Source organism: Dipteris shenzhenensis, chromosome 26 (genome assembly GCF_047967505.1).
Source record: "Dipteris shenzhenensis isolate YYH24624 ecotype China chromosome 26, Dip_SZ_1.0, whole genome shotgun sequence".
In the NCBI taxonomy this organism is placed as follows: Eukaryota; Viridiplantae; Streptophyta; class Polypodiopsida; order Gleicheniales; family Dipteridaceae; genus Dipteris; species Dipteris shenzhenensis.
In genome coordinates this window covers 43,450,345-43,468,524 of record NC_141621.1, presented here as the reverse complement: position 1 = coordinate 43,468,524, position 18,180 = coordinate 43,450,345, and the positions used below count along the sequence as shown (strand labels likewise).

General features: G+C 45.4%; 1 protein-coding gene across 1 annotated transcript in view; it reads right to left on the bottom strand.

Moving 5' to 3' along the window:
- The window catches only part of LOC147885127 (uncharacterized), a 100,805-nt gene that overhangs the window by 70,287 nt on the left and 12,338 nt on the right, over positions 1 to 18,180 (bottom strand). Inside the window, exon 3 of the mRNA XM_087397307.1 lies at positions 12,668 to 12,952. Within this exon, the coding sequence (XP_087253433.1) occupies positions 12,668 to 12,952 (285 nt within the window). The remainder of the gene's footprint in view (positions 1 to 12,667; positions 12,953 to 18,180) is intronic.

Here is an 18,180-nt window from a genome sequence, read left to right as displayed (position 1 = left end):
TTAACTACGCATACTAAGGAATGAGTGGCATCCATGGATAGCCCATAGAATGGCCTAAAAACCCCCCTCCATGGTATGGGCTGAAGTAGACTAGACACGTCTCAGAATACCTGAATATCTAATGTCATGGTTGCACATGTTCATCCTAGATCAAGTCACAAAAGGTACTAAGTTTAAAATTTGCCAGAAAGCTTCAAACTTAGGTCGAGGAAGAGCAGACAACTGAATATCACATCCTGATAATCTCTCTCTGACATAGAAATAGTAAATCTCAATATGCTTTGTGCGAGCATTAAAAACTCGATTCCGTGCAACATCCAAAGCACTCTAACTATCAATGAAGATGACGATAAGAGTAGTTTGACATGCATGAACATCTGGAAGAAACTTCCCAAGCCAAACACTCCACTGTAGCTATAAAAGCTGCTATTCCGTGCAACAGCCAAAGCACTATGACTATCAATGAAGATGACGATAAGAGTAGTTTGACATGCATGAACATCTGGAAGAAACTTCCCAAGCCAAACACTCCACTGTAGCTATAAAAGCTGCTGCTTTGTACTCAGCTTTACAGCTAGAAAAAGCAACTGTAGTCTGCTTCTTGCTAAACCAAGAGAGGCATGAAGTACCAAGCATGAAACAGTTGCTACTATGTGACACAAGGTGTCCAAACAGCCATCCCAATCACTATCAGTGAATCCATGCATAACAAGTAAAGAATCAGCCTCATAAAGAAGGCCCAAATGCTGAGTACCTTTGAGGTACTTGAACACACGCTTCACAGCCTGCCAATGGTGCATAAAGGGGCTGTGCATATCACAGTTACGCTGAAACGCGTTTCAGAGCCCAGCCAGGCCTGAAACGCCGTTTCAGAGATGTGCCGTTTCCTGAAACACGTTTCAGAGTCTGAAACGTTTCGGGACCCTGAAACGGTGGCTGAAACGTTTCAGCCAGTCTGAAACGCGTTTCAGAGCCCTGAAACGTCACGTTTCAAACAAGATAGGCTGCCAGGTCTCCAACATCTTGCGAAATGCGCCGCCAGCCCCGTTTTTTGCCTTTCTGCTTCCGATTTTGGCCTCCTTCCACTCCTTCAGCCTCATAATACATACTCTCTCCATCCTCAAGGTTTTCCAGCCCTCCTTCAGCCCCATTCACTCCTTTCCTCTTCTTTCTCTCCTGCAGCCTGCTTCAGCCCTCCATCATCATCTACTCCCCTCCAGCCCTCCTTCAGCCCTCCTTCAGCCCCCTCTTTCAGCCCTCTCTTTCAGCCTTCTTTCAGGCCCCACTTTCAAGTTTCAGCCCTCTCTTTCAACCCTTGGCTCTCTTTGCAGTTTCAGCCCCCCTTTCAAGCAACAAGCTTCCATGGCTTCAAGACACCCTACCCCTGAGTCTCATTCGGAGGTAGAATTCACCCAATCAGATTTTTGGTGGAGTCAAGTCGATCTCCTGGGAGCCTACGACTCCAAGAAAGGAGGCACTCGCAAGTTCATGTGCAAGCGTTGTGGATTGAAAAGAGGTGGGATTCCTGATAGGGTGAAGGCCCATCTTCTTGGCATCAAGGGAGAGGGGATTACAATATGCAATGAAATATCCGAGGAAGAGAAAGCAAGGTTGGCACGAGAGGTCGAGGCATTTCCTTCCGCGAAGAAAGCTAGGACTATTGCATCCACTGGTGGAGGAGCTACTTCAGGTGCTCATATGGCTACTGCAAAAAGGAGTCCTCTTCCCTCTGCTGTTGCTACTACAATTTCATCTTCTGGGAGTGCACAGGTTCTACTCCTATTGCATCTCCTTCACCTCTCCCACCTACACGAAGGCAAAGCACCCTTTATACTGCATGGCATCCACAAAGGAAGGCACAGGTAGATGCAATCGTGGCCCGTTTCTTTACTCGAATGGAATTAGTTTCAATGTGGCACGGTCTGCTTATTTCAAGGAGATGGTGACTGAAATTACAGCCTTTGGGCCCACATACACCCTTCCCACTTTTGATGCATTGAGGGAAAAGCTTCTAGAGGATAAGGTGAAGGCAGTTAATGAGGCCATTCAGCCTGTTAAGGAGAAATGGCATAAGTATGGGGTCACTTTGGTAGCAGAGGGCTGGAGTGATGTACGTAGTCGATCACTAGAGGGTATTTTGGCATATTGCAGAGGATCTTCTTTGTACATACAATCCATAGAGTGCGGAGTGCAACAAAAAACAGCAAATGTTTTGATGCAGATGTGGGCAGATGCAGTGGAGTATGTGGGCCCGTCTAATGTTGTGCAGTTGGTTTCAGATGGTGAAAATACCAATAGGGCTGCAGGTGCATTATTGGAACAAAGGTACCCCCATATTCAATGGAGTTCTTGTGTTGCCCATTGTTTGAATAATTTGTTGAAAGACATTGGCAAATTACCTTGGGTAAAAATTGTAATTGAAAATGGAAGAGAGATAGTTGGGTTCATTACACGCCATCATTTTTCTCTCTCTTTGTATCGCACCTATGCAAGGAAGGAGCTTTTGAAGTATGCAGAGACAAGGTTTGCATACAATTATGTGATGCTTCGCAGACTCATTGAAATGAGACCTGCTCTTAAGCAGGTTGTGGCAAGCCCACAGTGGGATGCATGGCCCACTTTAAAGCAGGCTCTTGGGATATTGGTGTACGATTTGTGCATAGGCAGCGATGACTTTTGGGCTGATGCATCACACTTGAATGACTTGTGTAAGCCGATTGTCTTGTTGCTAAAAAAGGTTGATGGAGACATGCCTTTTATTGGCAAGGTATATGAGGGGATGGATCGTATGATAGAAAATATCAGAGTGTTAGAGAAAGATCCCCACAGGTTGAAAGAGCTTGGCTGTGACTAGGTGGAATCAGTACTACTCTCCCATTCATGCGGCTGCATTTGTGTTGGACCCAGAGTTTCAACACAAGGCAACTGCACAACAAAGTGATGCAGAGGTGGTCCATGGTTGGAACCTCACTCTTCAGAAGATGGTGCAAATGCCAGAGGCTCACCGGACAGTGAAGGACCAGCTCGCCAATTACTGCAATAAGGAGGGCATATTTGGATGGCCAAATGCCCAGCATGACAGGTAATCCTAACTCATTTAAATTCTTAAATTTTACTATTTAATGATTCATAATTTTCAGATTTCATGAACTTTGCCATATATATGAATTTTATGATCTTTCAAATTTCAGATTTCGAGTTGGGTCTGTTACATGGTGGGAGGATTATGGAGCTGATTCCCCACAGCTGCAATCGCTTGCCATTCGGATTCTCAGCCAGGGTTGTAGCTCCTCCTCTTGTGAGCGCATGTGGAGCAGCTTTGCCCACATCCATACAAAGAAGAGGAACCGTCTCAAAGCACACTAATGCAAACTTGTGTTTGCTTAACAGGATGAGACAAGAGTACACTCATGACAAGTTCATTGGTTTTCATAAGCCTGATGACACCCTCACTGATGATGATGATGAGGAAGACGACGACGACGACGACGACGACGACGACGATGAGGAGATGGCAGTGGAGGAGGAGGAGGAGGAGGAGGAGGAGGACTCCTGAGCAGCTGAGCTATCTAGATTCGAGAATCTACATTATGGATTTTGATCATATCATCAGTGATGTAGCGGTTGGCCTTAAGGCTTAGAGCCTAGGCTTTTGGGAATCTGAATTTTGTACTTTTGACTCTTGAGTCTTGACTCTTGACAATGAGACATAATAATATATGAATCATATATTATATTGCCTTTGGCATTTTGTAACTTGTCAATCTTCAGCTTTTCTCATTGATTTCAGATTTGTCATTTCTATTTGTAATATGTATTGCTCACTGCTAAGTTAACTTCTAAGCTCCAAGTTCTAAGTTATAATTTGTAACTTGTTCTAACTTCTAACTTCTAAGTTCTAAGTTCTAAGTTCTAACTTCTAAGTTCTAAGTTCTAACTTCTAACTTCTAAGTGACATTGTGCCATGTGGTAAGTATTATGCACTATATTTTAAGTTACAGGTAGGCTGTAGGCTGTAGCATTCTAAATGTGTGTGTTCTCATCTCCAAACTCCCTTTTCTAAACCTCCCTTGCTGACGTGGCGTTTCCCGTTTCAGCCCTCCTAGAAATCCCGAAACGTTTCCGTTTCCGTTTCCGTTTCCGTTCCCCGTTTCCCCGATTCCCTTTCCCCTAACTATGGTGCATATATCTGCTCAACTGTGAGACAGCATATTGAAGATCAGGTCTGGTATGGCATAAATAAATCAAACAACCAACTGCCTGCTCATAGAGAGTGACATCACATGCACCGCTGCCATCCTCAAAAGAGAAGTGAAAGCCAGGCTCTAATGGTGTGGATACTGGCTTGCAATCCTCAAATTGAAAACCCTGCAAAACCTATCCAATATACTTGGATTGTGACATCAAAATACCCCCCCCCCCTGCTAGCAAATTGAATGCCCAGATAGTAATTCAAAATACCAAGATCAGACATAGCAAAGGAGTCAACGGGGGACCTTTTTGGGCTCTTGTATTTCAGCTCGCTCCTGGTCAAGAGCCCTATGCACAATATCCTTATCAAGCTGAGGCATATCAGGCTGTAAATGAGGCTAATTTCAGTCTGCACATGTGGCTGTAAATTACCAATAGATGAAGGGGGAGCAACCTCAGATGTGACATCATCATGGGAGTTTGACGAAAATAAAGGCATCAAGCTGTCAAAGAGACCTAAAGCAACAACAATGGGCTGTTTTTGAGAGTCCCGCAAAGGCATAGAGGAGGATTCATCAAATGTAACATCTCTTCTGACAAAACATTTGCCCCTGCGAGGCTGGTAGAGCTTATAGCCCTTGCTCTCTAAGCTATACCCAATAAAAATGCATTTGACAACTTTATCATCCACTCCGTTCATGTCTGAGAAGGCACATGTGCATATGCCAAGCATCCAAAAGTCATCATGTGAGAAATCTTGGGATTATGACATGTCCAAGCCTCATAAGGTGTGATGGTCTTCAATGCCTTTGTGGGACATCTGTTCAACATGTAATTAGCATACATAATGGCATCCAACAAGAACTTGTTAGGCAAGTGCTTGCCTTTCAACATACAGTTGGCCATCTCCATGATTGAAATATTCTTTCTCTCAGCCACAGGACTTTACTGAGGAGCGTAAGGCGCAAAGCATTGATGATGTATGCCATGTGAGCTCAAAAAATCAGCAAATTCCTTTGACATATATTCACCCCCCCTGTCTTTATTAATGTGGGCAATTTCCAGCCCGCTTTCATTCTCAACCAAGACAATAAAATGCCTGAAGCATGCAAAAACTTCAGATTTGGATTTCAAAGTAAAAATCCAAGTATACCTGGTGAAGTCATCAATGAATGTGACAAAATAATAGAATCCTCCAAGAGCTGCAACCCGCATGGGTCCACAAACATCACTATGAACCAAATACAGCTTGCGTGAGGCACCAACTCTCCCATCCTTGGGAAATGCGAAACGGTGCATCTTACTAAGCAAGCAAGATTCACAAACATGCTTTGAAGGCATATGCATTTTGGGAAGATCAATAACCATACCATCCTTATGTAGCTTCACCAAAGTCCCAAAGTTGAGGTGTCCAAACCTCTCATGCCACAAATGGGTGTCTGCCATAGTAGAACAATCAACAGCATAGGCATCTGCATCTACAAGTCCAGCATCATCCAACCATCTGTCATAGACATCAAGTCTATACAGCCCTCTAGTCAATGTCCCAGTCAACACCATGGTAAAGGCATGTGTAGCATCATAGACCGCACACCGAACACTATCAAAGAGAACCTGATAGCCACAAGTAGCTATGACTGAAATAGAGATGAGGTTCTTGGGATGCTTGGAACATAAAGCACATTGTCTAGAGTGACTAGACTACAAAAAACAGACCAGCATGTGAATGAGGGGGATTACCAGCTGAAACCTTGCCTTTGCCTTTGTTTTTATGCTGGGCAGCAAAGGCTTGATCACTAACCATAGAAGCATTTCGGTTTGCACAGCTTTGTTCCTCCTGTAGTAAGAGGGCAACCAGCTGGTCAAAGGAATAATAGTTGGCACAGCCACCTGCAACCAACCTCAATGTAATAGCAAAGCCCAGGTAGGAGTCAGGCAACCCATCAAGGGTATTAGAAACAGGCTGAGAATCAAGCACCACCTCATAAATGTTAGCCAACTGCTCTTTCAAATCCTTCACGCTGGTAAGATAGGCATCCATAATGCCACCCTCTTCAAGCTTCAAGTCCTTCAATTCCGCACCTAATATAAGGATGCAAGCTAACCTCACACTTGCTTTGTTGTCTTGCAAGACCGGATATGAGGGATAATGACCCTTTTAACTGAAAGAGCAATCAAGGCATGTGCTTTGCATCATGACCACCCCACTGAATCTGCGCTCGTAAGTAGGAGGCAAAGTACCTGTAGTGGAAGATGCAGCTACACCAAACGTAGCATTAGACCCATAGTACCCAAGGTAGTACCTATAGTACTACAAGCAGCATTACGAGTAGGCCTGACCTCAGCGCCTGAAAAAATATTCCACAAATTCTTGGCAGCCAAAACATGCCCCATCATGTATGCCCACATGGGGTAATTTGTGCCATCAAGCTTGTCTCAGCACAAGCATCCCAAACAAATCATCCTTGCTGCTAGTCAGTGTGCTGAATTTCAAGGCAAAAGCACTAAGTGGCAATGCAAATGAGAGAAGGGAAACCTCTCAAAATCAAGTGGCAAAATTCTTCACAAGCTTCAAAGCTTTTCACTACAAAAGACTTTGCTGTCTCAAATTGTACCTGCTACACACGAAAGAAAAATCCCGAAAGGCAACACGAGGCCTTTCCACAATGCGAATGATGCAAAGAAATGGTTTTTTTGCAGAAATTGGAAAGAACCAATGCAACAGAGGCTCAAGGAAAAGGCTCCGAACGTGAGTAGAGAGATTCACCCTTATAGGAGAGGTGAAAAGGACAGCAAATGGCAGTGAGAGATGCTAAGAGAAGGCTGGAAATGAGAGTTACAGCAAGAGAAAGTACTCCCACAAGAAGGAGCACTTCGAAATGAGAGGAGGGTGATCCAATGGAGGGAAACTCGCAGCCCGAGGCAAAGGGAAGCCAAATGAGAAGGAATGGGCTCAAGGAGAGGCCTCCGGATAACAGCAGCAAGCTCCAAAAGTCTTCCAACACCGGCACGCAGCACAAGACAGTACCAGAGAGCTTCGAATCGCTGAAAAGAGCCTTGAATGAACTGAAATGAGCCTCAAACAAGTCCGTGCAGCAGCAAAATTGGCCGTACAGCAGTCCATACTGTTGTACGAACCACACGTGTGGAAAATGGCTGCAGAAAACAGGCCGTACTACCCCATACACGCATTAAATGCTGCACAGCAGGTCCTGTACAGCCTCCGACAGGCATTAATTGCAGCGTACAATCGTCCGTACAGCCCGTACAATGTCAGAAATGCACTAAATGCTGGCGAAACCGGCAAAGAACACTCCAAAATGCCAATTTCCCATGCCAAGAACAAAGTTCTCCCGATGGAAATGCTTGAGGAGGCCACAAGTGCTCTCAAAAGGCTGCCAAACAGCTTGGGAAAGTTGTCAATGGCTGAGGGGAGGGATCCCCAACCTGCTCTGATACCACTGTAGGCTAGGGCAAGCAATGGAAGCTCAAGAAATGAGGGAGAGAAGACAAAAACGAGCTGTTATAATGAGTACAAGAGAGATCTAATATAAGAAAACCCTAGGGCAAAGTGGCCTAACTGGACTAAGTGTCCTAAGTGGTACATGTCCTAATTGTACCAACTAACCTAACTGATTGTAACTAGGCCTACAAGGCACATACCAAGTAATGAGTGGCATCTATGGATAGCCCATAGAATGGCCTACAGGATAAGCACTCCCAAGGGAATTTATGCTTTCCCTCTGTCATCCTGCTTCAACATGTATCCACTTGCTTGGTACTATTTCTTTTTGTTTTTCAATAGTATGCTTATTAAGAAATGAAATGTTTTTCTTCTGTTCAGTTACGGACAATGGGGACTAGGTCTAGCATTTGAGGGTGAACCCCCTTGCTTGGGGTTATGGGCATTAGTGACCCACAAGAGTGATGGCCTCTCTTTGAGAGGAACAGCTAGAAACCACACCCCACCTGAGTACCCAAACATGGGACCAATCAAATGCACAGATTGCATACCGACCTAGGAACCATTCAAGAGAATGTTCCCTGAGCTTTGGGTGTGGGCCTGGCAGCATGCCAAGAGTAATGGAGATACAAGATAAGACGACAAACAAATGAGCTCAGTATGGCTCAATTATGACCTTAGAGTACGTCAATAGATAGTCTAAGCTATTAGGAACCCGTGGGTGCGATCAGAATTAAATTCTGACAACTTTGAAATTTTAGGGTTTTTGGGAGTGACATGGCAGCTGACACGTGCCAGACTGCCACATGGAATCTGAGCTGGCAGGTCAGTCCACCTGTCCCACACATGTGGCAGCATGCATGGCAAGTGGCAGGGCATGCAGGCCAAGTGTTTGGCCCCAAATCTGGTAGATTTGGGGCAGGTTGTGGGCTGTCCTCTTTGGGACTGCAGCCCACCAAAAATCTGGGACAAGTGTCCACCTTCCACTCTAGGCCTAGGGGGGGGGCTGAGCCTATAAAAGAAGGCCTCTCCCCTTCATTCCTCACATGAAAATTTCGTCACTTTTCTTCTCCCTCCTTTTGGATGATGCAGCAGAACCTCTCCAGCTCCTTGGGTGCAGCCAGCTTCTCCCCAGGCCATTCTGTCACCTCAGCAGCACTTTCTCTCTCTACAACAGCACATTCTCTCTCTACAGTTCCAGCCCCTCCTCTCCAGAAATCTGCCCCCTCTCAGCTCTTCTGGAACAGCAGCAGCATCCTCTCCCCTTCACCTAGCCTGGAGCAGCCACAGCCCCTTTCTCTCTCCTGCTGCAGTCTTTCTCTCTCTACTGCAGAATTTCTCTCTCTACTGCTCCAGCCCATTTCCTTCGCAGAAATCTGCCTTTCTGTGCACCTCTGGAACAGCAGCAGCTCCTCTCTTACATCTCCTCCCTTGGGATCAGCATTGGCACTCTCTCTCTACAGCTATCACTCCATAAAATCTTTCTCTCTCTAGCCTACAGGCTGTTTTTCTAAGATGTTCTCATTCCAGCCCCATTTTCCACACTCTCCTCACCCAAGGTAGCTTCAGAGGCATCAAGGACTTCATCTACAAAAGGGTCAAGTCACGAAGGGAGCCTGTATTGTCAAGTTTATCTCATTTACAGCACTATTTCATGTTGTTTCTACTATCTTTCTAGAAACTAGTGCTTGTCTCTAATGTTGGATGTAAGTGGTGATTGTTGCACGCTTCTTCCTTGTGGATTGGGCAAGCCAAGAGTTGAAACCTGAGCTTGGAGTCCTCCTTTTTGTTGTCTACCTTGTACATATGCTCTTGAGTCTTGTATCTAGGTCCTAGGTTTTCACTGAGTTCATCAGTTTGGAAGGTGCATTGCACCTTGGTCTTGTATCTCCATTTTCAAGAATAAAGTGAGCCTGGATAAGGGGGGGGGGGCCGTCTTGGCCCCTCAATCATATTGCATTTTCCAATGATGTCACTTTGTGTTTAAGCTGTAAAGTCTTAATTCCAGCTTAATTGCAAACTCTTAAGTTCAAGTATATGTGTTTGGCAACTCGCAATCATCTCATTCAAATGCCTCTGCAAAATCCGTTGTCTGAATTGATAGAAAGCACTGAGTAGTTTACACCCTCATAGCATCAGGACTCTACAGAGCTCGAAGCTGGCTCTGATACCAAATGCAACAACCCCTATCCAAGTCTAGTAAGCCCCAGACCTTGGTAAAGCACAACTTCAAGCCACAGTCCTATCAAACCAAGGGACGCACCCGCATACAGCCTATAAGGGTTGGAGCTAGCAGCTCACCTCCCAACCGTAGGCTCAATACGTATAGCCACGTTGGAGCTAGAGGTCTAAACCACCGCAGAGAGCGAGCCAGCCTTGAAGTCCAGACATGCATCCCATACCACATGTCCTTTCCTCTAGCTATTGCTCCCAGGCCAGCAAGTCAACGACCAAAGGAGCACACTCCTCGGACTCCTGATAATGAGCCCTTTGGCCTATACTTATAGACTAGGCCCCGGCTATCTTTAGTTGTGAGCCAACACTTTAGCATGCATGTGTAAAGTAACTTTACTTTACTTTGCAGCCACCCTTTGCCAAGTATAGTGCCTTTAGCGGGCTAGCTCTATCCACAAGATCTAGACCTCCCCTTTGCTAGCTCTGGTCTCAACCCTAGGTTAGACCATGTTCTAACCTTAGATCTATTCCTCGATCCCAAGCTAGTCATGCATAGGCTTTGATAAGCCTATACCCTAGTTAGTCCAGTCATGGACGTAAGACTTTGATACAATGAAAGAAAACAAGAAAAAGGGGGCTGCTAGACTGCAACGCCCTCCACACAAAGGTAGGAATCGATGCGCATACATACATTGCTGCAAACTGAAATGTCAACACTGGCTAGAATGAAAAGCATACAAATGAAAATGCAGAATTGTACTGCAAACACACAATGAGCCCCAAAATATAGCAAACCAACTGATGAGTGAGGATGGAGAAGCTTCCTGGTGGCTTCTCACAAAAGCCAGAGCGTCAACCCCATCCTATGTGGCACACTAACACAATGTACCCAATCATAATGCACCAAACACATGCACTAGATGCAATACTTGCATCTAGTTGGCTGCCCTCTGAGTGAGATGGTGAGTGAATGTCTGTGTGACACGTGGCAAGGCCACAAGAGATAGACCAATAGAATGGTTGGTTAAAAGATAGTAAGCTTTCAGGTCACAATCAAACAACTGCCTCAAGTCCAGCAAGATGTAGAGCATGGCCACAATTTATCTTCCCCCTTGATCATACATTGCTCTTGATTGGCTGCTCTAACTCGAACATGTGCAGCTTCCAAAAGCTAAATAATCACTTATCAGAATAAAACTATCCTCTCTTCAGACCACAATTTAAGATGGCAGTAGAGATTTTGTAATTTCTATATGATCAAAAAGTAAAACTCTCACCCACTTCCCACACTTCTGAGAGCTTCCAAGTCTAAACACTGCTTTTCTATGATACAAAAATTTTCTGCTGCCTCAAGCATGAACCAATTGTAGCTCGCTTTCCCAAAATATATTGCAATTAAGTCCACAGCTCATATATGAGCAACTTACTAATTCAGATGTTTCTATGACAGAAATTACAGCAAACAGGGCAATAGAAGGCCAGTGCCCCAATCAAAGGATAATTTCTGCGAATTGTGTCAATGTCTAAACCAATGAAAACCCATTGTGCCCTTAAATCTGACATGAATATGAACTACCCTCCTGAGAGGCTGCATATGCTCTTACTAATTGACTTCAGAAATCTCTCGTCAGAGTCCTCAGTAGCAGTTGTATTATCCTAAGCCTGCTGAATAATGATTGTCAACTCACTGTCATCTGGTCTCTCACAAATTGCCGTATACAGCTGTACTAGTATACCATAAGCTCCAAGCCCAAAACTTGCAGCCATCTTACCTCTCATTGTACAAAATAATGATGGACACATGACTGTGGCACAAAGACTTCCTCAGGGATAAGCAATGTTGTCCAATTAGCATGTTCTCAATATAGTAAATATATACCTAGATGAATCCAGGAACATTCCCAAACTCATCCTCTAAAAACACAACATAGTGCAGTTTCAATCTCATGATAGTCACTGACAAGGTTGAAAACCACAAACTCCATCATGCATAGCAGGGACTAGCTACTATGACATCCCAACCGACGTCATCAGCGCCCAACAGTGGGTGTAGACCATAGTATAAAAATATGCTCTCACACATACAAATCCACACACCAACACATACTTGAGCATCCATTTATACAAAGTCTTCGTACTGAGTTTCTGTCGGCACTCCGGAGGTGAAGGGCAGACTCAGCCATGATGAAGGCTAGCACTAAAGGAGAAGGCTAATCAAAAGGTAGTCCAAAATCTCTTCATTCAAGCTACAACTGCTTGTGAAGTCTAAACATTTTCATTTTAGTCTCTCCCCAAGGAGCATCTAAATCTAAATCTAGCTGATAGGGCAACGCACCATGTAAGATAGAAAGAATTATCACAATACCAGCAGGCCGCAACTTGGACGAAAACTTCACAAGGTGAAATTTGCATGTCCGCTAATACGGCAGAAGCATATACCTAGATGAATCCAGGAACATTCCCAAACTCATCCTCTTAAAACACAACATAGTGCAGTTTCAATCTCATGATAGTCACTCACAAGGTTGAAAACCATAAACTCCATCATGCATAGCAGGGACTAGCTACTATGACAACTCAACATAGTAAACTCCACTCATCACATGCATGCAAATGGATGTAACAATTAAGCACTAAGCAATTTGAAGTTACACCAAGATCAACTTGAAGTTACATTAAGATCAACATCAACAAGCCAAGGCAATGTTGTCCAATTAGCATGTCCTCAATATAGTAAACTCCACTCATCACATGCATGCAAATGGATGTAACAATTAAGCACTAAGCAATTTGAAGTTACACCAAGATCAACATCAACAAGCCAAGGTATCAACTCACCTTCCGCCCTTCCAGGCAAAGGCCACACATCTGAACCTTGTGAGCATGGAAAAGGTGCCGGCGTAGCAAATCAAGATTTCTGAATACATATCCCTTCTTGACATATTCTTTGCCAGGACCTTCTGCTTGCTCGCACATGCTACAAGACAGCCTGCACATAGCTTTTATCATTTTGTAATGTTCCTCATCATCAAAGTATGCCTGTGTGTCGCTTTCATACCATAGATCCCCTCGTTCAGCCAAAGACTCAAAGTCACCAATGATTTTTGTGAAATCTCCCAATGCCTGTGTTTAGCAAACAAAAAGATAACCCATCAGACACAAGAATAAAATCTAAATGTTGCACAACAAATCTATAGCTGACCAGCCTTTAAAATTTTACACACAAGATTACAAGTACATATGCTTTCAAAAAGAAATAAATGGCTCCTGATTTCAGCGAAAGGAGAGGGAACATAGAAGTTGGGGTGCAAGTGCCCCCCCCCCCCCCCCTTCCCTCCTCTCTCTCTCTCTCTCTCTCTCTCTCTCTCTCTCTCTCTCACACAATGAGAACGCTTCTAGAGAGACCTAAAGTGCAAGGCAAGGACTAGCTGACATGACCTTGAGGCGGAAAAATCCAGATGGAAAGACATTGCAAGAAAGACAGGTGTAAGATGTGCTAAGGAGATACCATAGAGTAAGAAAAGCAAGTTGTTGCTACATACCAACCCACCAGGGAAATGTGTCGCATGCAAACGCTAGTCACCCGACATAGCCTCATTGGAACATCAAGCCATACAAAGGGCTCCTACTTTTGAAATACCAAGGGCAGGTCCTAGACAAAGCTTATATACCAGTATTGATTTTGATGTGCCTAAGATTCTCTTAGGCACATCAAAATAGAAAGTTGCTAGCTATGGATAGAATTGGAAAACATGACACAAGACCCATAGACATTGTTCGGAAAACAATGGAGATATCACATCATATATCTTAAAAGTGGAAAAAGCTCAACAAAGCGCACAGACTGTGAAATACATGTACTATGCAAAAAATTATTGCACCAACCTATGAAGGACACTCGACTCCTTCATGAGGTCCTCGATCTGAACTATACAAATAATTTAGGACCCTTCGCATTGGTTGCACTTGTCATAACTCAATCAATAGGTAGACAAGCCCTTTTGTTACCAAATCAAAGCTTTCTAATATCTGGTTGTTGGTATAATTTTTTGGCTCATTAATCCAACCCCTAGATATCATCGTGTCCTCCCTAGTAGCATTCATCCTTGCATGATCAAAACAAGCAGGATCCAATTGATACACACTGCCTCCCAATGTATGAATTTTAAGACAAGGAACGTTATCTTTCTCGGTATCCTCCATCTCTTTAACTTGTCCAACATCTTCAAAAGTTGTTCATTGGATGTTCACAAAACAATGCACTTTATGGAGTTTTTGGAGTTCGTTATTGTATATATCCAAAAACCATCCTCTTCCAGAACTAACTCCATCATAAACTGACACCTCTCGAACCTTTCTCTTTCCCTTGCTAGCCATTCTTGCAATGTTCTATTAACAAAAGAACTGACTTCGCTTAACTAGAAAGAGGTTTTTTTGTCTTTGCTTTGCATTGGTTAAGAGAACCGCGGGGACACCCAGTGCCCACAAGGGATTAGAAATAGTCCACGAACCTTAATGGGTTAAAGTATTGGATATTGTTTATTGAAAGTGTAGGACCTAGAAGAGTGCAAAAAGGCCCAAATTTTAAAGGGCAAGTGCCAAAAAGCATGTCCCACAAGAGCAAAGCACCAACGAAGTGGCGCCCCACTTTAAACAGGGTCTACTAGAGTCAAAAACGAAATTCAGCGCCCAATTTGGGCAAATAAAGCCCCCAAAGCCAACTTCTTAAAGAAAAGCACACCCCAAGTTTTTGGACAGCCCATGCTTTCAGGCTGGTAGCCTAGTCTATAAAGAGAGAGGCCTCATGCCCTCACGAACACAGAGTGTATTCTACTCAACATCATGCTCTTTTATTTTTTTTCAAAGAAAGAACATTCTATTAATGCTTGAAAGATTTCATACAAGACAATAGCCCCGAAGGTGCTAAGTATGAAAAACCAGAAAAGGCTGAAAAAAACCGGCCTGTCCCAGAGAAGCCCAGCTCACTGCCTAGGGGATCTCGAGAACTGGGGCTAACAGCCAAGTGGGTGCGGGGTGAAAATGTAGAAAACACCTGCAAGCCAAGCCTTCCAGAAACGAGCACGCCTCTCAATAGTCGCCCTGGAGCCTCGAGTCCCACGCTCCCAAGTGAACCGTAGAGTGTAAATGATATCCTCCCAGATGGCAACCAAGGTAGCCGAGGGTGGAACTGAGTGCTCTCCCATCACGAGACTATAGCGAGCCACCCAAATGTTCCAAGCCGTGATGCTGGCTACCACCTCCCAAACACTATCTTCCCTAGGGGAAGGAGGAGCTAGGGCATCAAGGGGGGCTGCCTCATGGAGTGCAATCCTCTGAATGCTCTGACCCTATATCCGGTAGGCTGGGGAGATCTCATCAATCTAGAACGCGTGTCCTCCCTCTGTCAACCAAGCCACCATCCCCCAGGTGTAGTCTGTGAAGGCTCTGCATGCGTGTCATGATCCTGAGGGCTCTCATCCAGATCCTCGCTGCGCTACGACAGCTCCATAGGCAGTGTGGGTAGTCTCCAAGACACCATCTGAGCAACAATGGCACTGCCCCTCCACTCGCATCTGCTCCAACCATGGGCCAATGGGCAAGCCTCCGTGGGCTGCCAGCTAGAAGAAGTAAGAAATCTTCCTCGATCGCAAGCTAGACTACAACCGCGTCCAAAACCTAGAGCGAACATCTCGGGGCACTCATTTTGTTTAGTAACAACTCTAAGGACTTCTGGCGGAGATTTCTAGAAGGACGGTCCCCTCCGCCACTCACTGACACCCAGATCTCGTTTGATTATGCACGCACACTTTATGACATCCCAAATCAGCCAGTCCCTAACCTCTCACACATGCCTCGTCCCACATCCTGCACCCTTTTCACTAGAGGAGGGGTAAAGGATGCCGTAATGAAACTTCATAATGGTCGAGTGAAGGATCATGAGGGGCTATGCACTGAGTTCATTGCATATGGGATTAACCTCCTAGCCCCAATCTTAGCAAAGCTTTTTAATGAAGCGGTTCGTTTGGGATTTCCACACTTGGACCATTAACACTATCTCACCCATCCACAAGGCAAGGGATCCCATGAGCCCGGAGAACTACAGGACCATTATGATTGGACATGTCATGTCCAAGATTTATGCATCAGTACTTGACTCCAAGGTTAGCAAACTTGCAGAGTGTCGAGGACTCAGAGCAACAGGACAGGCCGGATTCCGGCGTGATCATGGAACCATGGACCACATTCTCACGCTCAGATGTATCATCGAGGAGGCGAGGTCACGAAAGCAGAGGGTTTATTGTTGCTTTGTGAATTTCTGCAAGGCATTTGACACGGTCCCGAGAGCCCGCCTCATACGACGCCTACAGGATTTGGATTATGGCCAGGAGATCATTTGGGCTGTCATGGCACTTTACGAGAGTTTCTGACAGAGTTCGGCTAGGATCCGGGTGGACAAATGAAAACATGAGTTCTATTAGTAAACCGGCTAGCAGCCCAAACCATATCGTAGCCAACACGGGGGCCGTGGAAAGATAAATTTTTACATCTTGCATTGTGAATTCTCCTTCGTTTTTCAATCGACCCATTTCTATTATAGCTAAGAAAACTGTCGATTGCAAGACCTAATTTTCCTTGTTATCTATCACCATCGAGGTCAAACGAGTGTGTCCTTTGTCGCCTACCTTGTTTGGCCTCTACATTGACGAGCTTGAGACGATGATGCAGACACAAGGGGGTGTAGGTTGCTCTCTTGCGGGCACACTGATCTAGATTTTGCTCTATGCAGATGACGTGGCTCTCTTGTCTTCCTCAGCAGAGGGCCTTCAAAGACACCTAGACGCACTACAGTCCTTTTGTGAGTCTCATGATTTAAAGGTCAACCTGGGTAAAACCAAGGTCATGATCTTCAATACATCTCGAGCCATCATGCGTCAGGAGCAGTTCACATTTGCGGGGTCATCTGTTGAGATAGTTTCATCATACACTTATCTTGGGGTTATCTTCTCCGCACCGAGCTTCACTATGAGACCCGCAATGCAGGCACGCTTAAGTAGAGGGTATGCCTCATTGGCCAGGCTAGAGAGGCAGTGCTTCCGCTCGCACCAAGGGGTTGCTTTTTGACTCCTTGGCTCGCCCAGTGGGGATGTACGGCAGCCCTTGTTGGGGGCCAGACTTGTCGGATACAGAGTGGGCCCGTGTGGAGCGGCTACAGGTTCTCATGTTATCACGGATGATTCGTGGTGAGTCATCCGTTCCTCACCGGATCATTCAGGCTGAGTTTGGGTCACCTCCTTTACAGCTAGATGTTGCATTTCAAGTCATCACATATCTGTACCGAGTTAGGGAATATGGGGATTATACCTCGAGGCGTAGCAGGCTACCATGGAAAGCTCTATCCTCTTCTATGGCACTTGCAGCAGCAGGAGATCAGAGATGCTGGTATGCACGTACAGAGAGATGGTTTGAGCGAATGGGGCTCCACATGGATAGACTACCTCCCTTCTAGTATAGCATGGATGCTCCGCTCTCTCCCCTCTTATCACACGAGGTCAACCAGGTTATCTGTGAGGATCTACTACAGCTACACACTTTTTGGACCTGGTTGGAACCGAGTGAACTCCCAATCAAGCTTAGCTTCTACAGAGATCACTTCTTACATATCACACCGGAGGGTTTCATTGACCCACCAGGATACACACAGATTCACCTACCCCACTCGCTGAGGATCTCTCTTGGGCAGTTCCGGGTCTCTTCACACAAACTTCGCATCGAGAGCGGCAGAGCAGAGCGACTACCCAGGGAGCGGCGCATATGCACACTGTGTGACATACAGGAGGTTGAGACAAAGGAGCATTTCATCTTCAGGTGTCCTGTGTACTATGAGATCCGAGGATGTTTCCACTACCTCTTCAGGGATAGTTATGGGATTTTAGCCCGTTTCCTCTCCTACCCAGACCAGCGATATTTGGCAGGTTTCATTCATGAGGCACTTATACACCGCGACAGGATACTCCGAGCACGGAGACAAGAGCAGACTTCTTCCTCGGTTGATCCCTCTCAGAGCTCTATCACGAAGTTCTTTCAGCTAGATCACATGGATCCCAACGAGACGAGGCCTCGACATGACCGTGACCCGGAGCCCGTGACCCAACAGCTCAGACAGAGGGTCGACACACAGATCACACTTGGAGACATCCCCTCCTTGTTTAGAGTCGGAGCCCGACCGACAGGGGTCACAGTAGCCCTGGTTAGACGCAGAGCTACGACCAAGAGACGTGCCACGACCGCAGCTCTGAGTGGCCGACAGCACTATATTGCTGAGTTCATGCCTCCACTGCCTCATCCATCCT